Source organism: Denticeps clupeoides, chromosome 6 (genome assembly GCF_900700375.1).
Source record: "Denticeps clupeoides chromosome 6, fDenClu1.1, whole genome shotgun sequence".
Lineage (NCBI taxonomy): Eukaryota > Metazoa > Chordata > Actinopteri > Clupeiformes > Denticipitidae > Denticeps > Denticeps clupeoides.
The window spans coordinates 16,605,624-16,631,793 of NC_041712.1; the positions used below are offsets into that span (position 1 = coordinate 16,605,624).

At 42.9% G+C, this 26,170-nt stretch overlaps 3 protein-coding genes across 5 annotated transcripts; 1 reads left to right on the forward strand and 2 right to left on the reverse strand.

Annotated features, from left to right (window-relative positions):
* Positions 1-4: 4 nt before the first annotated feature.
* Positions 5-2,585, reverse strand: sowahaa (sosondowah ankyrin repeat domain family member Aa). The gene has a single exon (XM_028982695.1). The coding sequence runs from the start codon at positions 2,550-2,552 to the stop codon at positions 1,116-1,118; it is 1,437 nt and encodes a 478-aa protein (XP_028838528.1). The 5' UTR covers positions 2,553-2,585; the 3' UTR covers positions 5-1,115.
* Positions 2,586-3,586: 1,001 nt separating this feature from the next.
* septin8a (septin 8a) lies at positions 3,587-21,143 on the forward strand. Of its 3 annotated transcripts, none has more exons than XM_028982536.1 (10): positions 3,587-3,616; positions 7,430-7,544; positions 7,648-7,843; positions 8,762-8,948; positions 10,596-10,757; positions 12,140-12,236; positions 15,466-15,634; positions 15,734-15,866; positions 16,571-16,740; positions 20,091-21,143. In XM_028982536.1, the coding sequence occupies exons 1-10, from the start codon at positions 3,587-3,589 to the stop codon at positions 20,254-20,256; spliced, it is 1,425 nt and encodes a 474-aa protein (XP_028838369.1). In that variant the 3' UTR covers positions 20,257-21,143. The 3 variants fall into 3 exon arrangements, with proteins under 3 accessions (XP_028838369.1, XP_028838370.1, XP_028838371.1); XM_028982537.1 differs by having other exon boundaries at positions 20,094-20,256; XM_028982538.1 differs by lacking the exon at positions 20,091-21,143 and adding an exon at positions 17,603-18,279.
* Positions 20,171-23,749, reverse strand: ccni2 (cyclin I family, member 2). Its single transcript, XM_028982539.1, has 5 exons — positions 23,540-23,749; positions 22,984-23,140; positions 22,618-22,752; positions 21,865-21,939; positions 20,171-21,703 (listed from the first exon to the last, which is right to left on the reverse strand). The coding sequence occupies exons 2-5, from the start codon at positions 23,101-23,103 to the stop codon at positions 21,467-21,469; spliced, it is 567 nt and encodes a 188-aa protein (XP_028838372.1). The 5' UTR covers positions 23,104-23,140; positions 23,540-23,749; the 3' UTR covers positions 20,171-21,466.
* Positions 23,750-26,170: the final 2,421 nt, after the last annotated feature.

Genomic DNA, 26,170 nt, shown 5'->3' on the forward strand with positions numbered 1-26,170 from the left:
ATTAAATTGCTTTATTGAAACCACTGAATATGCAATAAGAAGAATTTTATTGAGCCTAAATTGTGATTGCATGAGAAGTGATGGCGATTTGGGTGTTTAATTGCCTTTTTCATAAAAATGTACCACACATATAATTAAATTGATTATGATTAAAACAATTATCCTTATATCATTAAATCATCAATGCACTCAATGCACTCAATGTTCATATTCACATCTGCACACTTCAAATGTTGCTCTGATTGCTCCTCACAATTGGCACTTTGGCATGGCAAAAGAGGTCAGTGTCTGCATCCACTGCCATGCTCATAATGAACAGGACACTCCACCACGAAGCCAAGCAGAGAAAAGGCGCAGTTGCTCCACCACCGAGCAGGTAGCGAGAATGAGCCTGGGGGACAGAAATGAATCCCGCGGGGAAACGACGCCACGCATGTGCGGCTGAGGCTGAGGGCTGCAGCTTGCACAAGCCTGTTCACTTCCCATCGTGTTAGCACACGCTCCATTAACCAGCGCAGAACAACTGGCCTATTCAGAGCACACGTGACGAGGGGTTGGAGCTCCGGCTTAGGCCTCCAGCTCTGCAGGCGAAAAGGTCACTAGAGTTGCGTCATTAGGTTACAGGTACAATCTGATACATTCCACATGTCCACGCCCTGCTACAATGCTATAAATAGGTAGAACATTGTAACTTGTAAGAGTACGTGTTCAGATGACTGGCTGTATTTAGCATTTAGGTCATTCTTTTATAATAAAAAAAATACATTTACATCTCTGTTTTTCAGGCCTATTTATGCTTTCTTTGTCTCTAACACACACACACACGCACACACACACACACACACACACACACACACACACACACACACACATATATATATATATATATTTGGCATATGTATAATATAATATAAATTATATTATACATATGCCAAATTCAGTGACAGTTAGTTTGTGCACCTCGTCTTTGGGCAACAAAAGTGATCCATATTACAGTGTAACACTAAAGAGTTTACCATTCATATAGTTAATTCGTAGTTTATCCCACTTTTCTAATAAAAATCTTCAACCTGTTTAAATATTTAGAGGCTATATAATGAATGTAAATGGATCGCTTATCGAAACACTTCAGAGAGGATCCTGGGCTTCGGCACGCTCTCCTCTCTCTCCTCCTTTGGCTCTTCGTACAGCGAGAAGAAGCCCTCTCTCTGCTTCTGCCTCCTCTTCGGACCTACAGTGTGTGGTTGGAACAGGCGGGTCAGTGTGGAGTGGCCTTTGGGCAGCTCGGCGTCTTCTTTCTCATGAACCCCTTCCTGATGGTGGGCCTTCGGTTCGCCGAGGAGCTCTCTGGTTTTTGCTGCCACCCCTTTGTTTAAGTAGTGGTAAGGCTTTTTGCCGCTGTTGTCCCGGATGTGTTTGTCTGCGCCATAGTCGTGCACCAACAAGGCCATGATGGCCTCATGGTTGTGAATGACTGCGATGTGAAGTGGCGTGTAGCCCGCGTGGGTCTTGGTGTTGACGTCCACCTGTCTGCCACTTTTCTGGGGCAGCGTGATGATCTTGCAGGCCATGTCGCTGTTGCCAGCCTTGGCAGCCCAGTGAAGGGCTGTGAACCCCGATATTAAGTCCTTCTTCTCGGCCAGATGAACGTCCTGCAGCAGGAGCCCATACACCTGACTCCACTGCCCCGCGGCGCACCTCACCAGCCACTCGTGCTCGGTGCGTTCGGGGTCATCGGAGTGACCCCTTGCGCTCCTGCTGACCTTCCTGGACTGCAGCGAGCCGGTGGATGTGCCTTCCTCTAATGTTCTCCTTTTATTCCTGGAGCTCTGGACGCCTTGCTGTTTTCCCACCTGGCTCACTGCATCCATGGTAGATTTCTGGCTGTGATCTGCTTCTCCGTCAACCGGCATCCGTAAGGGCAGTGCACATGGCTTCTGGCCACTTTTCATTTCTTTCTGGCCCGGATAGACCACCCCACCCTGGGGGCTTGATTTATTGATGGCAGTGACTTGGTCCAGGACGAAGTTCAGCGCCTTCTTTGGTTTTAGGTCATAAGACGAAGTCGTCTGCAGTGCCATCTCTATGAACGAGAATGAATTTCCATCCGAGTCCGGGTGTACGAGTTGCTCGGCACCACCCTGATCTCCATCTTGGGACTCCTGGCTGGATGCTTCTGCTTCCTCAGGTGACTCCGAGGCTACCGCAGCACCCACTTCTAACTTTCCTTCGCCGTCGGGTCTTCGCGTTTTTGTACATTCCGCGATTAGGTGCTGGAACCTGTTCCTCAGGACAACGTGTTTGCCGTCGTCCAGTTCTTTGACAACGGCGACATTGTTCACGAACGTCTTAAACAGGTCGCGCTTTCGTTTCTTCTCGGCCGGATCGCTGCCGTTCAGATGGTCGCTGAACTTACGCAGCAGCTCGGAGTTCTTCACCTTGCCTCCCCCGTCCACCAGCACGGACAGGACTCCTTCTTGGGACAAATCCATTTCCAGAGCGATGCGCGAAGGAAAGACGCGGCTCCGCACTTCGTCCCCCCGATCTGTCATAACCCGCTCCGGCACCTTTACCTGCTGTTGCCCATTAGCACTGCCTGCGGTTTCCGGAGGGACACGTCCACGTGGAGACACGTCAAGGCAGCCAGGTGTGCAATAACGCGCGCAGTAATGCACACATTAATACACAGTAGACTACAACGGATCATTATTGTTCTACGGTTCAATACGGTTCAATATGATGCTCATCTGTGTTTAAATGTATTATACAGTACACAGGCACGACCATAGCCAATTGGCCTACTAATATAAAAAACGGAGCCAGAGCCAAATAAACTCATTGTACAAATATAATGCATGTAACAAAAATGATAATACATTAATAATAATAATAATAATAATACAATATTACCATGTAATAATAAATGAATAACAACGACAACAATGACCATGATAATAATAAGCAGACATGTTCTCTTTATTTGTTATAATAGGGTGAACTATTGTAATTGTATTGTAAGTTAATTAATAAATCTATACTTTGCTTTAGTTATATTCCATATAATTTTATACGTGTTCATTGAGTTATATAACTATTGTTCAATAAAATTGGTGAGTACCTTAGCCTAATTCTATCAAAATATAAACTTAATTTTAATAAGTAGAAGTTTAGTCATAGAGAGTTTTAGTGAGCTTTACAGGCGAAAGTCTAACATTGTAATTTTTATACTTGTGACACAAAAATCTACAAATCCCGAAATCCTTTGCAGGAGTAATCCATGCTGACCTGCATTAGATTAGTCATCACACACATAACACGACGTGTTCCGCGACGGATGGATAACACCTCGTGCTTTTTCTCTTTGGTCGAAGTTTATTTTTGCATGCGTGGTAGTTACACGCTTCGTATATGAAATATTCGCTCCTGGGACACCCCCGGCGGAATGAAGCGCAGTGGACCATTCCAGGAAGTGGCCATGTTGTAGGCGGTCAGTCCGGGCCGCGCCTCCGTCAGCTTACGGGGCGGGAGCAGAGACGCGGGCTGCTGGGCTGTTCCCTCGGCGCTAAAACACACCACATTCCGCACCATGGCTGCCACGGACGTCGACGTGTTCTCCGTGAGTACCCGCTGCACGCCGCGACGCGCCCCGCGCGTACTTTTTCCCCCTGCCGAACGTGAAGCTGGCGCCGGAGAGCTACGTCGGCCAGCTAGCTCGAGGGTCTTTCCGCCTCCACTGACTCGTCCCCGCCGTGGAAACGTCGCCTGTGCGGTGTGTGGCACTGAAGGGACAGAGATTTTTTTTAAAATTGTTTTTATCTTTTATTTTCGTCAGTACCGCTAACGAAACCGATTGTAACGTTTGTTGGGATCGGGACTATTTCGCTTTCCGATGGTCTGAGGAGTTTACAAACTGAAGAAGAGCATTAAAAAGGACGACGGATGTTGTCACTTCTGCACGTTTGACAGTTCTGACGTCTTCAGGGCGAATGCTGAGGTTGTTTAGGGAGGGAAATGGATCCAAGATGATAGAATCACAGCCTGCACGGGCACCCGCCGGATCACAGAAGGGAGGTGGACTTTCAGCTGGCCAACGTGGGCTGAAACGGGAGCGTGGGCTAGGCACTGGGGTCGAGGGATAAGTGGATTTGTTATCCACCAGATTTCGACGGTCCCACCACGCTTCAGCAGCCGGCTCTTCCCAGACCAGCCCCCGAGCTGCTGGTGGCCTGGGTGGGAAGGGGGGTCCATGTTGACTTTCAGGCCGCGTGCGGAGTGACAGGCTAAGCGTGGTGCCACTGTGCCGCCGCGTTTGTGCAAGGACTACAGAGCTACGGACACAAACGGACAGTGTTTGGTTTGTGACAGCGTGCCGGGCTGGAGGAAAGAGAGGCCTTTTGTCTTCTGAGTCCTCTGCTCCGTGTGAGGGTCCAGTCACTGGTTTGGCGTGGATGTGGCCTTGATGGCCCGTTATCGCGACCACTGCAGCGGTGCGATGAAAAGATCCGCTCGGGGTTCGGCTCTGCTCTCTGTTTGTATTGATTTGCTCTTTTTTTTTTTTTCCTTTCGCTTTCTGAGTGTCCAGTTAGGCTGTGATTCAAGTTCATTAGGTCTGAGTCTATTGATTTCTACTATTTAACACAATAAATCTTCATGGGGAAGAATGCAAAGTAGTGTCTGAAATTTTTGGACTTTTAAAAAAAATTTGATACACATGTTGACAAATGGGCTCAATGCAAGAGATGTTTTGCATGTAAATTTTAAATGCACTAAATGGTCAACATGGCTATTGCTGGTGGATAAATTCCACAGAGCAAAAAGATATGTGGTAGTAGCCTAGCGGGTAACACACTCGCCTATGAACCAGAAGACCCAGGTTCAAATCCCACTTACTACCATTGTGTCCCTGAGCAACTTAACCCTAAATTGCTCCAGGGAGACTGTCCCTGTAACTACTGATTGTAAGTCGCTCTGGATAAGGGCGTCTGATAAATGCTGCAAATGTAAATGTAAATGGTGGATAAATTCCTCAGAGCAAAAAGATATGTGATCAACATTGAAGCTGAAGAAAATAAATTAACATTTCAAAATCTTTACCCATTGCCTCACATGGCCCACTAACATACCCTGCTCTTTTTTTTATATATTTAACTCACTCGTTCATAATGCACTGCCCCATTGGTCCCAGCATGCTTTTATCTAGTCTTGGAGAATGCAAATCATGATATAAATGATTTCTTTCATTCACACAATAAATGGTGTTGAAAAGGATGTTGGAAATAAACAACACTTTTATGGTTCTGTTAAAGTATTTCTGTTTATTGATTGCATTTATATGAGTACCACCTTAACACTTATGGTGGGCGAAACTATAGATAACTTATCTTTCATTTTGAGTTATATTTATTGTACAGCACTGTGCAAGGCATGAGTGGCGTGTCCATTGTAGTTTTCTTTGCTGCCAAGGGCCAGGATGTGTGAAAATTCACGTCTGCATTTCACCCATCGCCCTTAGTGAGCAGTGGGCAGCCATGAAAGGTGCCCGGGGAGCAGTGTGTGGGCACCGATTCAGTGGCACCGATTCCTTACCCACTAGGCCACCACTGTGGCGCATGAGTCAAGGTCCTGTTGAAAAGTAGTGGTGTAACTTTATTTATTTCCTGTCATACTGTGACCAAATCTCATCTGTCTTCTTGTGGTGAGCATTTGTGCCATTAGGCCCCGCCAATGGCTGCCAATGTTTCATCCTGCCTTTACTGAAGCAGAGAGACCGTCAGACAACTCAGGTGCTGGAGGAAATGTGCCAAAGCCCCTCTCCTCGCCCCCCCGTCCTCGTCCTGGTCCCTGCAGCCCCAACCGTCTGCTCAGGCTTTGTTGAAATGTTCGAACGTCTGGGTCCGGAACAGACTGGGAACTGGCCATTTTGGCCACACTGAGAAAATGTCATTCTGCACCACAAAACATGCAGCCATTTCCTCTCAACCCACTGATTTCTGACCCCCTGGGGGAGGTGGAAATGTTTCCTCACTAGCCGGGGGGACCATTTAACTGGAGTCAGCCAAAAGGCACTTCTCACTTTCGTATGTCAGCCTGTTCCTGGTTCCAGTCATCCGCATGGGTCTGCGTATGTTTATGTGCTGTCGCTCAGGAGATCCATGAGTAGGAAGTAGGGAAGGCAGGTACTTGGGGGGCTTTAAGCTTGGATTTATGGTCTGGTGTAAATTTTTGGAATGCACTTTTACTCTTTCATCGTTTCAACTTGGTCTCGCCACTCTAGCACCGCTGTGTAGTGCGCTGCGGCAGGCCTGTTGTTCATTCCTGCCATGGCCCGGGCTTGGTTGGCTGTCTTCTACCATTGACACCACCCTGCAAAAATGCAGCTGCAACCTTGCGGGCATAACGGCTGCGAACTGAAGGTGCTGTCGGTTTTGCCAAGGCGTGAAATTTCTTAATCAGCATCATGGATTATGGTTCGTCTTTTATATTTCCAAGCCATCTATGTCTTTGGTCCGAATATTTACTGCTGTAACGTAGTACGGTTTGTTTGGCCTCCTGTGTAAACATTTACATTTACAGCATTTACCAGACGCCCTTATCCAGAGCGACTTACAATTAGTTGGCTCTAAATGTAACAACACTATATTGTGGAAAAATTGGTTTGGGCATCAAGATTTTTTAAATGGAACACAGTGGTGCTTCTATACATTTATCAGCTGTAGTAAATGTATTTGTGACCTTTTCTGTAACTTATAAATGGTGTAGTTTGTATGTAGATTCTATCTAGCTCTTTGTCTGGTCTCATGAAATGACTATTAGCTAGACAGTAACACATCTGTCCCTCTCGGGCCTTGGAGCTGCAATTTGCATGACTGATCAGCAGCTTGCTAAATATGCACTCATTAATGAGAGAGACTTTTTGTTTACACCTGATCCCACGGCAGGGAAAATCGCACAGAAGGGAAGATTCTAGGGCTTTCCTGTGCATCATCTGGCCAGTCCACTTCAAATATAGTAGCATACCGTATATAGTAGCACATATGTTGGAATGCAAAGTTGTAGCACTTCAACAGCTGCAAATTCACACTTCGCTGTAATGGAGAGGATGCTTGATACTTGTTTTTGATTACATGATCCAGACTTTGCTGATATCTGCTGTTAGCCTTCGTTAGCCTGCCAGTTCTAATATTGTGACAACATTTAGACTGAAATGAGACATGTAAGCTGTCACCAGCTTAAATTCAAGAAGGAAGCGGTGCATTCGGTGCATTTTCCACTGACTGACAATCACAGAACAAGCATATTGACCCTTTAAAGTTACATTTTTAGTTTCTACTATTGTGTTGCGTGGTCTGAGTTTGTGGTGTCTTGTTTTATCTTTAAGTGAGTGATCATAAAATTGATCACGTCATTAATTCATTGGTTTGCTTTACAGAATGAAGAAAAGCGCAGCCTCAGCCTGGGTGGCCATGTCGGCTTTGACAGCCTTCCTCATCAGCTGGTCAGCAAATCGGTGACACAGGGCTTCTGCTTCAACATCCTCTGTGTGGGTAAACATTCTTTCATGTGTCCTTCATGTGTGCCAGGGAGCGATAGAACTGGTGTAATTGCCCCCCCAACCGAGAGCTTCACTCCATTCCGTTTCTTGCCTAGGGGAAACGGGTATTGGCAAGTCCACGCTAATGAACACGCTATTTAACACGATGTTTGAGAACGAAGAAGCCAGCCACTACCAGAACGGCGTGTACCTGCGGCCCCGAACGTACGACCTTCAGGAGAGCAATGTTCACCTCAAACTCACCATCGTGGACACGGTGGGCTTTGGGGACCAAATCAACAAAGAAGACAGGTAGAAAGCTACTAACAAAAAAAAAAAAAACGCCAGATCCATCTCCTAATTCTGAAACTGCTGAGAAATGAAGGTTAATTTGATGAGAGGCAATGCTGGAAATCAGATCAGGGGGACGTAAGCTAATTTAGAGCCATCGTGGAAAGATACTGACAAAAACTACAGAGCAGCAGATCAGACAGTGGGGGGGGAATCTAGTTCAGTTTGGATGAACACTGGTCAAGTTTTCTTGTCCAGTGAGGGAGAGATGAGGAAATTCTTGGGTTGACCTGCAGCTGTGGGAGCATGAGTTTTCGTGACCCATAAACCAGCTGTATAGAGAATATCTCAGACTCTGCATGTCGCCAAGATGGGAACGAACCAACTCATGCTAATGGGAAAGAGCGTCCATCTGAAATAGGCCTTTAAAGAACCGATGCATTGTGGGAAAGCTCAGCAAAAGGTCATGCATGATAAACATGCACTTGGCACATCCCGCTATCGGCGGCTCATTTTCTCCCCTTGCCACTGGGATGCTCATATAAAGAGCGTGAGAATGAATGGAATGGCTACTTTTAGCCTTTAATCTCTTTATGTGCTATGCTCAGATGAAAATAGACCATCTTTTATTTTATTTTTGTGCAACTGCAACATCAGGTCTGATTAGATTTTGAAAATTTGTATCTTATATATGTAAATTTGCATTTATCATGTAGTGATAGGCACCACACCATTTCTTTAAAAGAAATCTAGGAAATACATTGAACAGTAAAACAGATTGGCAATACAGCATGTCATCTTTGTAACATATATTTGACATAGTTATCACTTTCAAATTCAAATGCTATATATATTTTGATACACAACATTTCATAGTATATTATAGCTCATTAACATTTTACTGTATTTTTTTTATGTTTTCTTTGGTTCTATGTGCAGTTACAGACCCATTGTGGACTACATTGACACGCAATTCGAAAACTACCTTCAGGAAGAACTGAAGATCAAGCGCTCCCTCTTCAACTACCATGACACCAGGATCCATATCTGCCTGTATTTCATCTCACCAACCGGACATTCGCTCAAGTCCCTCGATTTAGTTACCATGAAGAAGCTGGACAGTAAGGTACCTGCTGCAGTTGCTATAGTTTAAATGTGTTAAATGCATATCACTTATAAAATAGCGATATTTTGTGTTTGCATATTTTCGTATGTTTTTGTTTCAAATTTTTTCCCCCTTATGTAGCGTATAGCCTTGCGATGTTTTAAGTAGCAAGGTTAAGTATCTAAGGTTAGGTGCACACATGGGTCAGTATGCATTTTTCTGAATGAAATATTGACAGCACCGCAGTCCGATCATTTAAATCAGTGTTACCCTCAAGGGTTAGCCCTAATTCACAGCAACTGCATGTTTGTTTTAGTGAAATTTCTTTCGTGTGAAGACTGCGTTGCATGCTTTTACCGATGTGCTGAGTTATGAATGTATGCAGTAGAAAGGGTTAATGGTTAAACCAGTCCAACGGATCATTGCTGTAGAAGAAAGGCCCGATAGAGATAGTGAGCGTGAGAAAGCGAGAGTGAGCTCATGCAGTGATGTGAAGCAGACAGATGGTGTGTGGGGCAGCAGGGTGTGTGTGTGTGTGTGTGTGTGTGTGTGCGCGCGCGCGCTTCCAGCTCTCCACTGTGACGCGCACACCTCCACTATCACACCTAGGGGTAAATCTGCAAAGGAATCCTTCAAAACGAGCTTGGAAGATCTAAATAACATCTGAATTAATGAATCTGTTGAAAAGGAGGAGGTGAAAACAAGAGACGTGTTCCCATGCAGTGTTTTAACATACTCCACGTATACAGCAGCTGCTTTATGTTGCTTTTGCTGATATTTTGCATTTATTGAGAATTATTGCACTTTGTCATGCTGATAGTTATAACCCCTTAACTGTGATGAAATGACTGTAACCCTTGTCCTCTCATGGCCCGTTGCTTTGCGTTGTTCCTGCACGTCTAAGCAGCCTCGGTTTGAATGACTGACGTTTTAAGGATCGCAACTGTACAAGTCACGTCAAGCTATGTCTGTCTTGAGGGCCCAGTTCACTGAGTGTGCACTGAGGGGACAAGTGGACGGGCGTAACGTTGGTGTCTTTTGCGAAAGCTTGTCACGGTGATGGGGGGTTGTGTGTCTGCACTGGAATTTGCTGAGATGGTGAAATTATTGCCAACAATGGCTCTGTTTTTACAGTTGTAATGAGGATGTGAGACTTTGGTTTTGCATACGTTCCCTGAGCATGGGGCTTGTTTGCTAGTGTAAATTCAGCAACATCCTCGGGATTTGCGTAAATAGAAAAAAGGCTTGGTAGTTATATGAAGAAGGTAAACTAACTACCTTTTAATGTCAGTTTTTTTTTCCACGCATAACACAACATTTAATGAGGTTTTTATAAACAGGGTTTAAAAGGGCATAAACTCAATGACTGACCGGTGTCACACATGCTACTTTCCCGTTCGGGATTATTTAAACTTGTACCTGTCCATGCATCACATTGTGTATTTCTTGTTTTGACTATTCATTTAGTCCTAAACACACCTTTGACCTTACACTAGTGAACAAGTTGCCTAGCGCCAGTTTGGAATTAGTGTGCATTTAATTTTTGTAAACAAGATAAGAGGCTTAGGCATGTTCAGAATCAGAACATTTACATTAAATGGACCTGGTGTCTTGCCATGTTATTTAATTTAATTATGTAGAAATAACATTTGTACTTTCTCTTTGTAGGTCAACATAATCCCCATCATTGCTAAAGCAGACACGATTTCCAAGAGCGAACTGCACAAGTTTAAGATCAAAATCATGAGCGAGCTAGTCAGCAATGGCGTCCAAATCTACCAGTTTCCCACAGACGATGAAGCCGTCACAGAGATCAACTCCTCCATGAACGTACGTCCCACTCTTCCCTGAGGCCAATGTTGTGCTACTTTCTCATTCCTCCTCCCACCCCTTATTAAGACACTTCCAGCTAAATCCTTAATTCATCCTGTCATGTTAATGTTTTCCTGTACGTCTTCCTCCACCCTCTGAGAAAAGCTGTGAAGTGGGGAGGATGTTGTACTCAAGGCAGTTTTGCCTGAGGCTTGGAGGGTCTGTTTCCTTGCTCCATGACCTCAGAGTCTGTGCCTGCCTCTCCTGGCGTCGATGTCCGACGCCTCTTGATGCCTTTTGCTGGGAGTTTTTTCCCATGATGCTGGTCTCTCTCCCAGCTCTCCCGACTAATCTGAGCGTCTGAAAATGCTGAGCAGCTTCTGCACTGCTGACTCGGTCAGGTTTCTTTACAACTGGTTTGAAAATCGTTTCATTGTCTCTTCTGCATAATAGATAAAGGTGTGTGTTCTTATATTTGTGCTCTATTACTAAATATAAGGATGTTGTTTATGGGAAAGCATGGCATTTCAGAAAAAAAGGATTCAATTGTTATTTACATTACATTCAACTGTTATTACATTTACATTATAATGTATAAATACATTATAATTTGAGCATGCTCCTCGCTGACAAGTTGAGCCTTATCAGGGCTCTTAGTTTGTAAACTCAATATTCTATAGAAATCGAACGAGAATTGCTGGTGTCTTCCTCTTGTAAGTCACTTTGGATAAAAGCGTCTGCTAAATAAAGTAAAGTAAATTTACAACATTTTGATTTCAGCCTTTGGTTACTTATACATTTAATGTTAGGGTTGTGCTTAGAAGTAATATACAATTTGTATTAAAGGTCTCATAACATGAAATTTGTTTGCTTTTAAATAGGTCTTAGACTCTATTCTAGGTCTTAGAATTACAGCCACTTTGAGCCAGTCACACAATGAGATTTCACCAGGACGTGCCGTTTCTGTGTCTGTAGCTTTAAATGATAACAAGGAGGAGAGAGGTGTGACGAGGAGGAGAGCAGCCTGTAGAAGTGAGTGGGCATTCATGGAAATGAAATAATCAGCACTATTCACCAACCACGATATTTGGCACAGATAGGATGTCGTGTTGGTGTTTTTCGGGAAGAAATAAAATGCTTCGCTCGATTGAAAGCCGTGATGGTCAGTGGAGTTATTTTTTTTAGGGGAGGGGTGTGAAACGGGAGGTAACCTTTCCCCTTATGACATCACAAGGGGACAAATTCCAGATCCAGCCAACTGAGCTGATGCTCTCTGAAAAGTGAAGCCAAAGATAGTGGGGGGAAAAAAGAAGTCATATTGTTGTTAAATAATCTCATAAAGTAAAATTGTCATGTCATGGGACCTTTAATCCAGTGTAACACCTCTGTGCTTTCTATAGGCCCATCTGCCGTTTGCTGTGGTGGGGAGCATTGAAGAGGTCAAAGTTGGGAATAAGATGGTGAGAGCCAGACAGTATCCCTGGGGTGTGGTTCAAGGTGGGTGTGTTTGCCTGATTCTCATTTCATTTCTTCTGAAGTGCCAGAATGCTTGAATTAAATCAGTGATTTATTAATTTCTGTGTTTTAAAAGGGTAGTTTAACATTTGTCTTTTGAGTGTCAAAAATAAATAGATGGCAACACAAAGGACTGTGTGGGTAGTTCCTTGCTGATCTTCAACTTACAGATAACTAGCGAGCAGTATTTTCTTGTTTTGACCTGTTTATTTCTGTAAATCTTGAACACATGAACTGTGATTTGTTATCAAGTGGACATAAACAGAATTTCCTTTTCCCTGCACCCTAGTTAGGGAAACTTCTATCAACAAAATTGCTCTGTTTGGAACACCTTACAATGTCACCAGTTATCCACATCTTCTATACCCACTGCTACTGTGGAAATTCACTAGTGAAATAAAGTAATAAATACAAACGATAAACCAAAAACACTGCACAATGACTAAAACCACCTACGATAATGACAAACAAATGGGAACTCATTTGCAAGCTCTTTTTATTTGCATTTTTGAGCTCCAGTGCCTGATATGTAATTAGCTCATCACTTTCCACTTACTGCTGTTCACTTTTTTCCTGCACCGTTCACAGTGAACTGAGCTTATTTTGCCTTGGAATGTTAATGGCTGGACCGCTGTGCATCCAGAGGGCACCCATACTTAATAGAGTGTCTTCAGTTTTTATACTAGTGCTGCAAAATGATCTGTAAATGCTGTTTGTTATGCATTGGTATTTACAGTGCTGCTTTTTTGGAGCAGATGAAAATGTCATTTAGAATTCGCATTTACAGCATTTGGCAGATGGTCTTTCCAGTTACCATCAGTGAAAGCAATCAATTCTGGTTCACTATACATGACCCTAACTATGAATACATTCATTTTATGCACTCTGTTGTAGATTTTCTTAAACAAGTCAGATTTACAAAAACGTAAAAGTATTGTCTAATCTTTCCATCACCTAGGGACCTTAGACAGAGAAGTGTCATCTTGGTACCTTCAGAGGTGGAAGGACCAGCTGAGCAGAACCATCTTTGATGTTCTGCAGCATTTCCATATGGACAGAGATTTACCTTTAAAGATGGAAAACAAACCCCACAGTCTGTACAACAGTAAACATTCTGCTAAACTGAGGTTAATTATGCCATTTAGACGGGGTTGCTATTTCTAAATCTATTTCTTCCAAAAGGATCTGGGGAACTCTACACAAAATCCACAAATAGGAGAACTGACAGATTGCAGGCTGCTAACCCTATCTGATATTTTTATCCTGTCTGTCAGTAAAGGGGGTCCATGGTCATGTCTCATACACTCACGGTCCCAGGGGGGCTTTAAACGGGGGCCAGCCAAATTGCCCCGTGGGTCTCAGCTGGAAGGCGGTTGCATACCAGAAGCCTCATTTCTCATCCGGCGCATCTCTGCAAACAAACACTGTTTCAAGCTGGTTTAGCTTTGTGACAATCATTCCTTCTTCTATCTCTGACTTATGAAGGATTTAATTGGACTGACCCGTTTTCCGCCATCTTAAGCAATCGCTTTGCTTAAAGCTCCACATCAGAGAGAGCCATGTGGTACTGCTCTGGGCATGAAGCTCTTGAGTCCCACTGTGCAATGTTCATCCGCTGTGAATGCTCCCATACTGAGGTCACACTCAAGAGCAGGAAATTGCTGCCGCATTTGTTTTTTTTTTTTTGTGTTTGTGTACTGTGAAACGTTGCGCTTTAGAAAAGCTGATGCAAAGGCGAAGTAGGTGGTTGACGTGATTGTGCTTCAAATGATGAGGAAACTGCATTCTCTTTCTGTGCATGAGTGTGGGAGGGTGTGAGGAGCATGTTTGCTCTGCTATTCAAACTTGGGCTTCGGTCTGGCCTCCTTCCCCACTTCCAGCTGGGCTCAGCACAAGCTTATCCCTTCCCCTCTGACAGCCCCGCTCACTCCCATAATTCAGCAGACAGCTCTGGCTTTTTCTCCTTGATCCCCCCCCATCCTGATGTCCTCATATTTCACTCTTGTTTATTTGAGCTGACATGCATCCCAGCCCAGCCTCTCAGTCTTATAATGGTGACAGACAAGAGTTCTAACAGAAGCCTTTTGGAAGTTGGCAGTAGAGATATCGGCCAATCCCCTCGGGGTTTCACTATGAGAGCATGGGGATACTTTTGACATACAGACAAAATAGTCAGAAAAGCGGCTGGGAGTTTCGCATGCTGTTTTTCAGCAGTTTTTTTCCCACCATCCACAGGTGAATTGGCTATAAGTGTGAATGTGTGAGTGGATCCAATGAGCTGGTGCCCTGCCCAGACTGAGTTCCTGCCTTGCACCAGATGACCTGGGTGAGGCTAAGGCACCGTACGGTGGGCCTAGTACGGATTAAACAGTTATGGAAATTGGATGAGAAAAACAGTGAACAGAAATGTACTTCAGATCTTTTCAGATGAACTTAACCATCAATAAAGTTGAGTCGGCAAGTCGTTTGATGACATCATTACACAGATGTAGCACAGTCACCGTGTGGTCTAGAGTGAAGTATTTCCATACATGTATCAGGGAGTAGTAGCCTACTGGGTTCGACACTCAGCTATGAACTAGATGACCACAAAGTCAGAGGTTCAAACCCCACCTAGTGTCTCCAGGGGGGACTGTCCCTGTAACTACTGCCATTGCTGGCATGTCTCTCATCTTATTGTGATCTTGTGTTTAACTTCCACTCCATGCGCCAATGTTACTGCCCCTTTTATGAAGTGTTTTGTAATAATTAGAATGTACATGATATATCTCAAAGTACAACATTTGCTGGTCATCTTATATTTATAGTGAACTTATATTCAACCCCCGTAAAAAAGTATGTGTTTGTCCAAATTTATATTCTAGTAGTAGTAGTTGTGTTGGTGTTAGTCGTAGTATTAGTAGTGTAGAACAGGTAGCACTTGAGACAGGTCACAATAATTAACAGGAGGGGAGAAAGAATAATATCTGTATATAATAAATACACATACATATGCAAGCAAAAGTAACATGCAGTAATGTGTGAAAGAACTTGCTCATATGTAGCACCTCGGAGTAATTACAGAGAATTGGGGATGGCTGTTGATAATGACTTTGTCGGATGTTTCCATATTGACCAATGTTTGCATGCGCAGGCCACGAGGCCCTTTCAACCCACAATGCTATTGATCTGACAAAGTGATTTGGTGATCTGTGGCTTTTGACTTTTGCAGTGGAGAACGAAAGCCATTGTGACTTTGTGAAGCTGAGGGAGATGCTGATTCGTGTCAACATGGAGGACCTGCGGGAGCAGACTCATGCCCGGCACTACGAGCTGTACCGCCGCTGCAAGCTTGAGGAGATGGGTTTCAAAGACACAGACCCCGACAGCCAGCCATTCAGGTGAAGCATTGCTCGACGCATTTCAAATGCGAAACAAAATCCAGTCTTGTTTACATGAGAACCTGCTGGTGTGAAAATGAGAATCTGCTCCACCCACAGCCTGCAAGAGACCTACGAGGCCAAGAGGAAAGAGTTCCTGAGCGACCTTCAACGCAAGGAAGAGGAGATGAGGCAGATGTTTGTCAACAAAGTGAAGGAGACTGAGGCGGAGCTAAAGGAAAAAGAGAGAGAGGTCCGGGTGGATAGGCGAGGGGAGGCGGGGTCCTTTAATACCACAGCTGCTTTTAAAACATTTATCACTTCTTCTTCCTGATCCCTGAAATGAATACTCCCGGAGCACTAATTGGCAGCCTTTACACCTCAGATCCCTCACAGATGGGCCTTAAGCTGTCAGCTGACGACTGAGCAGCTCAAACCCAGGGCCATTCAGCTCCCTTAATTACAAAGTAATTAGAATGTTGCAATAAAGGCCTGAATGGGCTTTGCAGCCAGCTAATACCGTGACATGAGAGCTACCAAAAAAAATTCCTGCCATTGCTCAATCAAATGAACACTAAAGGCTATGAATTGGTGGTCCTGCCCAGTGTTTGATCGATCGGCAAATTCACTAACCACTGTCACTAATTTAAGGCCAAATGTTTGCTCGAGCTAATGGAAGACATTACTGCAGTCATTAACAGCCATTAACATTTTCTGAGAACGTACTGTAAGTCTAGGCCATGTTGACATTACAGGAGGTTAGAGGAACAAGGAACATTTCTTCCATGTAGCCACATAATTGTCCCCATTGCCTTCCTCTGAGATGATCTTACATACCAGCGTTAACTAAGTGAGATGTTTCTTTCACACAGTGAAACGGTCAGTGCCATATATCTGTGATAAACGTTTTTTTCTTGAATGCAGAAAAATCTTACACTTGTCTGTATCTTGCCACAGTTGCATGACAAGTTTGAGCAACTGAAGCGAATGCATCAAGAGGAGAAGAGGAAAGTAGAGGAGAAACGTCGGGACCTGGAGGAGGAGATGAACGCCTTTAACAGGCGGAAGGTTGCTGCGGAGACACTGTCCCTGTCACAACCGCTGAAGAAGGACAAAGACAAGAAAAAGTGAGTCATCCGTTCTCCTTATCAGCTCGTACATCCCCTTTCTCATCTTCCAAATATCTGGTGTCATCCATTGGTTTACTTTGAAGAATCTTTTTGGTGCAAAAATATGATTTTTAAAGCAGTTATGTAGCAGTTCATAGAGAAGCAGAGAACTGCCTTCCAAAAAAAATATCCATTGGATACTGCAAAATGCCAAAGTGCAATGAACACAGGGGCTCTTTTTTCATGAGAGAAGAAAGACACAAATCCAGCACGCATTGTTCACCAAACTTCCTGGGAGCCAGAGGCATATTTTGAGGTTCATGAGCGAGTGCTGAATATGCTCAATCTTGTGGTCCGATTTGTTACTCAAGATTAATTTTGCCAATTTTTTGTTTGGAAGATTTAAATAGTCACTTTTATTTTCTTCTGTATCATATATGATTGTTTAATATTTATTAATATTATACAATTTAAACATAATACATACTGACTTTATTGGACGCATACGGGTTAAAAAAATGAGTTGATCCATGCTTTGTAATGAAATTCAAACATGTATCTTTTTTGTTAAGACAAACTTTTAGTGTTTATTAGTATAACTTATTTATTGTCCTTGTAGGCTTAGTTTGTGCTTTTTATTATGACCTATAGATAATAATGTAATTGCTCTTTCAGCCACAAGAAGGCAGTCAAAGAGCTTAGTAACTACATTATTATTTGTCATTAAATGTATGTTTGTATGTTTTTCAGTTCACTGCCATAAAACTGCATGCAGGCAATATAATGAAAAATCACCCTTGTTATTATATGGCCATTGCATGTTTCATTTTTTGTTTGTTTACTTCTTTTTCATTTTGCTTTTTTTTTTTTCCTCCCCCAGTTAATTTGTGAGCCCATCACTTCGAACGTGGACTTGTCTTCCATCACCATAGCAACGCCAACATTTGTTTTTTTTTTTTTACATTCCCATGGCAAATAATAATATGGACCAAAGACTATGGAGAGACACAAGACAGAAGTGCATTGTGGGTGCTGACTCACTAAAAAGAGTGGCTTTTTTTTTTTTAAGAATCATTCAGGTTTTTTTATACATTCCTTTTGGTGTTTTTTTTTTCTTTTATGTTGAGATTCATCTGTGACTTACAACTGGTAATATATAAAAGAAGAATGCAAAGCCAACTTGCTATAGCTCATAACGTCTAATGTATGTCAGTCTGTTTATGGATGGTTCTGCCATATTTCTGGTCAGGTGAGTGACTGCCTCTTAATTTAGTTGTATTAAAAAGATCTGAGCCAAACTAGGCCTGAGCTAATAATGCAATTATTATAATGCATAGCAATAATGGAAATAAGAATACTACTTTTGTGTATAGTAAATATATATATATATATATTTTGCAAATTCCTAGGTACCGCTGAATAAACCAATCTTACACTTAAGTCAAACCTTTCTTTGGTGTAGTAATTGATGGTTCGTATGAATGCGTATAGTTTTTACATGGAGAGTAATAATTCTGTATTGTAACAGAATAAACTGCATTTTTTTTTGCACTAGTACCAGTTTTTGGTACCCTCCTGCAGCCAATATTTTGTCACAATTAAGGGAGTGCTAGAGTGAAAATGTTGAACCAAAGGTAGAAAGTGTAAAAAACTGACAAAGTATAACGGTTTCAACAGTTTAATCAAGAAAGAACCATTCCTTTTACTGAAGAGAAAGTAAATATTAAAAAAAGTCAGACATGAATGAAGCATAAGGTATAGCTGCCTTTCCAAATGAAATCTGAAATGCAAACACAAGGTAAAAAGCTTCACATTACAAACTGAAGTTATCACCTCCATATGAAGTGACATGTAACCAGGGAATACAGTAAGTGCTTCAGTTACTTCACATTTTTTACTTAAAATAAATAAAAAATGCCAAATACCGGAATGTCTTCTTCATAAAAGTTGATGTTAGCTTAAAAAAAAAAGAACTTTCATTTTTTCCTGAATAATGAAAAAAAATAAAAAATCCACACACCCTTAAAAAAGGTTTATTTAAATTAAAAATAAATCTTTGTAACATTTTAGCATTGTGTAGTAGTAGCTACACAAATGCATATAAAAGTAAATGCATTTTCAAAAATAAACCAGCTTTAGAGAAAAAAAAAATAAAACAACAATGCATGGACTATAAAATTACACAAAGAAAAAGCTTATAAAGTATCAAAGTGCTTCATTAGTAGTATTTGGGGAAGACTCAAAACCCACCTCCTATTATTTCAGCAAAGAGGGGGCTGAAGGGGTGGACAAGGTAGGACATGGTCCTGGGGACTTGCACAAACACCCCCAGGCACATCGCCATGTGCCTCCTCAAATTCCATCCCCTCATAAAGGCACCTAAAGCCATCATAGAATTCGGCAACATCCATCTCTTTGTGACACCTTGGTACCTTCTTGCTCCTCCTCCTTTTTCTCTGCCTATGATGCCCTCCACTGTTGTAGCCCCACTCACGACTGACTTCAGTGTCACGTGGTTGGGACCTGGTCGTGTAGGTGGAATGGAAGATGTACACAGCGTTGGCTGGCCTGGAGATCTGGAGGCTGGTGAGCTGTTCATCAACCATCTCCTTCCATCGGATAAAGCCTGAGCTCTCCATCTGTGTAGAACGACATCAGGCCTTTAAATGTACAGAATTGTCACTATAAGAAATACCGACATTCATAACCAGCGTAATCATATAGTGACTTCACTGATCAATAAATATAAGGAAAACACCATGTTTGCTTCAGGTAAGTACTTGACAATCTCATATGACAATGTGTGGTTAATGCAATACCCAGTCATAAATCCTGAGCTCATAATCAATTCATAATGAGGGAAATACCACCATCTCACGCCTACCCATGATTTCATGTATGCTTGTGGTAACATTTTCACAATTATTACAGACTAATCATAGTAGCCAAGTCTAATAGTTTTGAGTAATTACTGTGACATTTTGTAATACTGCATAGTTAACAGGCTAAATGAGACTTGGGATGTCATTGCAAATACCCAATCAAGTGGCCACCTCCTGGATTGTTAACCCAATAACAATTTTACAGGGTAAGCAGTCAGCAATCCCTTTTCTTTAAGATCTTCAACAGTACGTCTTACTACTTTGCTATAGCTGGACTACAGACCAAGTCTTATTTAGCGATGGTTAAATACAGTCGATGTGAAAATGTTACCTATGTGTTCCTTAAATCGTTCTCGTCACAGGTCCTCAAACACTAGTGTTTACACTAGTATTAGTACACATGGGTACGAGATGAGGAACCGCGCCTCAGACAACAGCAGCTTACCCCTTCATGTCCCTTTTCATCCATACCTGTGCTTTCTTCAGCAGATCAGTGAAAACCGAGAACCAGTCAGGGGTCACCGTCTCCAACTCCAAGGTAATGATCGCCAAAGCCAGTGTGGAGCCCTTGCACTGCCAGAGCTGGTGGCAGGCCATACAGTGTTGCACCTGCCTGGTCCACAGCGATGCCTGGAGACATGGCCTGTTCTGAGCCCCAAGGTACAGGAGATGGGGGTGTCCAGACATCATCAGGGCGTGGAACTGCAATGGTCCGAGAAGGGTTTTAAACAGAAATGGAGACCAAAATCAAAGCAAGACCATAGGTCCTAGGTCATTTTCCTGATTTCTAACTAAACGTCTGCCATTAATTTACCATTTTCTGGAAGTGTAAACCCCTCTTTGCTGTGTGCAGTATCGGTTTACCCCCCCTGTTCCCATGTGATGACCATTGCCGTAAACCAGGTAAATGTGCGAAGGCTGTTGTCCACCAGTCTAGATTCCCTTGTTTCAGGTGACATTTGTTTAGTACCAGCCAAAGTGCTAACGTTGTAACAAAAAGCCATGCTGTTTTAAAGAGAAAGTGTTGATGTTCAGGTTGTAGTGACACATATCGCGTGGCATTGGAAACAGACATTCCGGAGGTGTACAATCCAGCTTTCACAAGTGTTATTATTTAGGGAACATTGCTACGGTGACGTTGACCTTAGCCTCACTGGTTTACAACATCTACGCTGAACTCAAGTGCAGAGTTTTTCACTGGAATGTATTCATTACACGGCATACGTTGAAGTATTTATTTTAAGAGTTAACAAGGACATTTATTTTTCTATAATTCTATTTATTTATTTATTTTCATCTCATGTTGTAATACTCTTGTTATTTTTAATGGTGTAAAAAATACATCTATATTGATAGCCATTATTTGTTTGCCAAGCAACCAATTCTACAAGTAGGTGGTGGTGGTGGTGGTGGGGGAAAATGTTTCCCTTGTTTTGTGATGCCTCTTGTCTTATCATAAAAATGTTCTGTGTTTTTAGGACACTGGTGCAAAAGGCCACAGGCTGTGCAAGATCACTAGAATAAATAAAAAAAAAAAAACAATTCACATGTGGGAACGAGTGTCGTATTCAGACGCAAAACCGCATGGCTTCTCAATGAATGCCAAATATGCATTGTGCAAATATGGCCAGAAAATATGTCACTCAATTTGAACTAAAGAGGTTCCTTCCTGGTTTGATCAAGGCTAAACTTTTTTTGTGCTTTTACTGGTTAAAATCTAGACAGATAAGTGCCTCGGCTAAATATGCATCGCACTTGACTCATATTGTGCTCAGCAACAGCTTGTAGGGTGTGAAGCTACCATCTTATTCTGTCCGGTTAGTTAAAAAAAACCTGCACAATTTTGTAGAACAGGACAATGGTTAGTGATTGCAATTGTACATTTTTTTTCTTTTTTTTTGTACTGTGGTGTTTTTAGTCAGAACACAAAAGAATACTGCCTGCTCGCTGCAACTTACAATGTGAATGAAATCGACTGGCGTGGCTGTGTAAAGATCCCACTGCAGCTTGTCTAGTATGATCCGCTCCATGCGAACAATTTCAGCTGTTGAAAAGTTGCATCCACTCTGTGCCAAAAGGTCTTTAACCGAGGAAACCACCTGTTATAACAGACATCAACAATGAAACCAATAAAAAAAAAACATACCAAGGTGAACCAGAAACTGTGTCTTGAGTCAAATAAAAACCATGTAACAGTGATTATTTACAGAATTCATACTCACGAATGTGTACATGTAAGGGGAAAACACACACGGCCTACCTCATCCTCCTCGTTGATTTTTGCAGCAAGAATAAGCGAAGTGACTGCAATGCACCTAAGGTACTTAGACTGTGCCTACAAACAGAATACATTTAATGACATAATTATTAGGCAATAGACGCCGACGTTAGTGTTAAATGTATCACATGCAAACAGCATAAAACCATTTAAATACTTACAATAAATAATATTCTTCCTAATTTGCATATTCGGATTTGTGTGGGGAGAGTTAACATGAGAAATCTTGAATCAAAACAATGCTACTCATATCTGCACGTTTGGCTTGGTATTGGATGTGGTCAGACTGTGATGTTGCAAACTTGTGTCTACTGACAGCCTGTGAACACGGTGTTACGAGCAAAATAATTTGGAGTGAAACGGAGAAGAAAAGTAGAAGTGGTTTTAAATGATCCAGAATGACGAAGAGGGTGTGTCAGTGATATCAATCACCGATGCAAGCCATTCCATTATAAACATTGCATATAAAACAAAGTTTCTCTCTTTCAAGACGCATAACTAGCAGGCAATTATTTAAATTGACCAGAAAACACTCCCAAACTGGTGTCCAATTAGTTCCTTGTGATGTCACTCACTCATTAACTGCTTAGTCCTGTCAGAGCCCATCACAGGGCACACACACTCAATCACTGCCACTTTAGAGTCGTGAACACACAGGGTCTCAGCCAGGATTCAAACTCATAACCTCGGCGGTGTGAGTAATATCTCCAAGTGAAACGTCATTCGCTCGCTCACCTTCACAGTTGCCAAAAGCCTGTTGAGAACACAGACACCAAGGGCAAAGGTCTCCTGGGTAAACTTGAAGAGGACGCTCATATCCTGCAGCCATGATATCACCTCCTGGTGCTGTACACACGATATGTCAGATCCCTGGTGAAACATGGGGACAATGGGTCTCTGTGAACCGGAAGGCCATGAAGTCCCAGGTTCAAACTCAACTTACTACCATTGTGTCCATGAGCATGACAGTTGACCCTGGTGTGTTCCCGGGGGACTGTCCCAGTAACTACTGATTGCAAGTCGCTCTGGATAAGCGTGTCTGCTACGTGCCGTAAGTGTAGTGACGTCTTTACGTGAGCGCATGCGCACTGCCGACAGTACCTGAACCCGGCCGTTCTTGAGGACGGGGGCTTTCCAAAGGCGAGCCTCTCGAGCCAGGGCGTCCTCCAGCAGTCTCACCAGCCGCTGGTTCTCCTCCGTACCGGAGAACTTCATTTTCATCCCAGCGCTGGCCAGGCTGCACGGAGGACGGGGACACCTTCGGGGGACCAAGCGTAAAATCTCCGCATCCAGGAAGTGGACTTTTATGTTTTTCATTCAGTTCCCGCGACAGAACACAGTGATTAAACGCCGTCGTTTTCATTACTTACGTACACAAGCAAGCGTGCATGGCAGCAGGACCTCAGACGAGGCGCTTTATGCACGAACGCACAGAACAACGCAACGCGTTTTACAGCTTGTGCTAATTACTGTTTTATTTAATCGCACCAGACTTTTATTTCCCGCTCGGGGCCAACCGCACACGGTTTTTTTTTTCAGGCGCCCTTACAGCAAAACAACAAAAACCACGAGATATGAGCGGGACAATAACGCGCCAGGAGCTGCACAAAGCAGACAGCGGAGGCGCGACAACAACTTTAAAGTTGTACACTCTTACCTTTGGACGTGGGAAAAGGGCTACTTTGCCCCAGGTCTTCCACATTTATCTGCACGTTTTCAGACATCCATGGTTGAAAGGCGACAAGCGCATGAAATGGAGGTAAAACGCGAGAGCTACTCCGTGACGCGCCTGTGCAAAATGAACAGGCGAGAGCAAAAGCGCATCCTGCCTCTCGAACAAACGAAAATTTTAAACTTTTTTGATAGAGAGAAAAGAGTTTAAAAAAAAAAAAAAAAAAAAAAAAACGACTGCAAACGCAACCTCAGGGCGCACAGGGAACCGAGAGGGAGCGAGAGAAACCGATTCTGGGTTTGAACGCCTGCGGCTCCGCCCACGTCAGCGTGACGTCAGACAAACAAGGCGAATAAAAAAAATGTGTTAGTGGGTCAGACATACGGGGCTCACCGGACAAAATGGGCGCTCCGCGGTCCGGCCTGGGCATGGCGGCGAGATACCCCCCAGGGCGGTCACGTCGTAAGAGGCCCATACCATACGTTGTAGATGTTTCATTTATGCGTGTCATTAGGGTGTCAGTAGCCAAGTGGGTAACACACATGCCTATGAACCAGACTTCAAGACTTTTATTGTCATTGTACAGTTACCTGGACAATGAAATTAGCTGGAAAGACCACAAAAATGCAAGAAAACAAGATACAAGGAAAAAAAAAACATAAAAACACTATATACACAATATATGGGTACAAGAGACATTTGGGGGGGTATATGCAAGGGCATCATAAATATAATAAATAGGGTGGAAGGCTTTGGTCAGTAAAAATAAGTGAAACTATTGGGTAAATTATTGTCAATATAGCAGCAGTGAGATGACTGTATGGAAGAAATCTGCACATACACACACACACACACACACACACACTCACACATTAATAGTTCCAGAAGACCCAGGTTCAAACCCCACTTACTACCATTGTGTCCCTGAGCAAGACACTTAACCCTAAGTGAACCCTACTGATTGTAAGTCGCTCTGGATAAGGGCGTCTGATAAATGCTGTAAAATGATATGGGTAGCGGTGGTTGTAATGGTGTCGTAGGACTTGAATTGTTCAATGCCCTTATCTAGAGCGACGTACAAAAAGTTGTTCCAGGGACAGTCCCCGCGGAGCAACTCAGGTTTAAGTGTTTTGCTCAGGGACACAATTGTGGTAAGGAGAGGTGTGTATTGGAAGGGATCTCACAATAAGATACGTATCATGGTACACAGGTCATGATATGATTACTGTACTGTACATATTGGGATATTGTACAGTTCACTGAAAAAATCTTAAGTGGTGCCAGTAGAGGACTGAGATGAACTGTAAACATATAAAAATAATGTGCATATGAACACGGACACTCTTTATTATCGGTTAAAGGTCCCGTGACATGATTTATTATAATTTTTTTTGTTTTGCTTTTCAATAGGTCTTAGTGGTCCCCTCGTACTGTACCTGAAGTCTCTTGCCGAAATTCAGCCTTGGTGCAGAATTACAACCACTTTGATCCAGTCCCAAAATCAGGTTTGTCCAGGACGCGCTGTTTCAGTGTGCGTAGCTTTAAATGTTAATGAAGAGGAGAGAGGCGGGACGAGGAGGAGAGCGGCCTATGAAAGTTGAGCGGGAAATTCCGTCAACACCAGTCACCAACCACGATGTTTGGCACATACAGGACGTCGTGTCTGCATTTTTCCAGAAAAAATAAAATTAACCCACTGGTTATTCAAAGTCTTGCATAATTGAACTAATTACTGAGCAACTGCAAAGCTTTACACGTTTTCAAGCCATGATGGTTGGTGAAGATACTTTTTTAGGGGTGGGGTGGGACATTCTTTGGGCAGACAAAGCATGTGAAAGGGGAGGTAACCTATCACCCTATGATGACATAAGGGGCGAAGCAGAATGACCAAAGCACTCTTTATACATATCGCCATTTCTAGCCCTACAGAGGGTGGTTCGATCAGCTGTACCAAGCTCCCTGACCTTCAATCAATCTACAGCAAGCGGTGCTGGACCAGGGCCAGGAAGATATTGAAGGACCTCAGCCACCCCAACAATGGACTGTTCTCGATCAGGGAAGTTCTTCCGCAGAGAGAAAGAGGAGGAGCTTCTTCCCACAGGCTTTTCAAGCTCTCAACAATCACAACACTTCATAGAACGCCAATACACTCCAGCATTTTCAATCACTCTGGACTCAATCCCCCCCAGAATTTTTGCACAAACTCTTTACTCTTTTTACTCTTGCTTAAATAACTTTTCACTTTATACTTTGACTCCACTCATTTGCATACCTTCACCCTACCTGTTACACATATTTTATGTTAAAGACATACATGTGTAATATTTGGTTATGTTTGCAATATTTGCATGTTCATTGAATACTTGCAATATTTGCAATACTGTGGTCTATAGCAGTGGCTAAAGCCCTTCACTGCATATCATACCATGTATGACTGTGTATGTGACAAGTAAAATTTGAATTTGAATTTATTTGCATGTGTTCACTGTGCAAAGTGGACTTTCAGCAGTTACTGGCAGTATGGCTTTCATGGAAAACCAGTAGCCAGACCTCATTAATGTGGTGCAACATTATCGTAACGTAAGATTCAGTGGCTCTGGAAATCCAGCAATTGGA

Excerpts from the sequence above, each read along its gene's own strand:
- septin8a (XM_028982536.1), top strand. The coding sequence starts at position 3,587 with ATGGCTGCCACGGACGTCGACGTGTTCTCC. Across the intron at positions 8,949-10,595 it reads TGAAGAAGCTGGACAGTAAG|GTCAACATAATCCCCATCAT; the intron begins GTACCTGCTGCA and ends TTCTCTTTGTAG. Across the intron at positions 16,741-20,090 it reads AAGGACAAAGACAAGAAAAA|CAGATCAGTGAAAACCGAGA; the intron begins GTGAGTCATCCG and ends TGCTTTCTTCAG.
- ccni2 (XM_028982539.1), bottom strand. The coding sequence starts at position 23,103 with ATGAAAATGAAGTTCTCCGGTACGGAGGAGAACCAGCGGCTGGTGAGA. Across the intron at positions 22,753-22,983 it reads TCAAGAACGGCCGGGTTCAG|GGATCTGACATATCGTGTGT; the intron begins GTACTGTCGGCA and ends ATGTTTCACCAG. Across the intron at positions 21,704-21,864 it reads AAATCAACGAGGAGGATGAG|GTGGTTTCCTCGGTTAAAGA; the intron begins GTAGGCCGTGTG and ends CTGTTATAACAG.
- sowahaa (XM_028982695.1), bottom strand. The coding sequence starts at position 2,552 with ATGACAGATCGGGGGGACGAAGTGCGGAGCCGCGTCTTTCCTTCGCGC.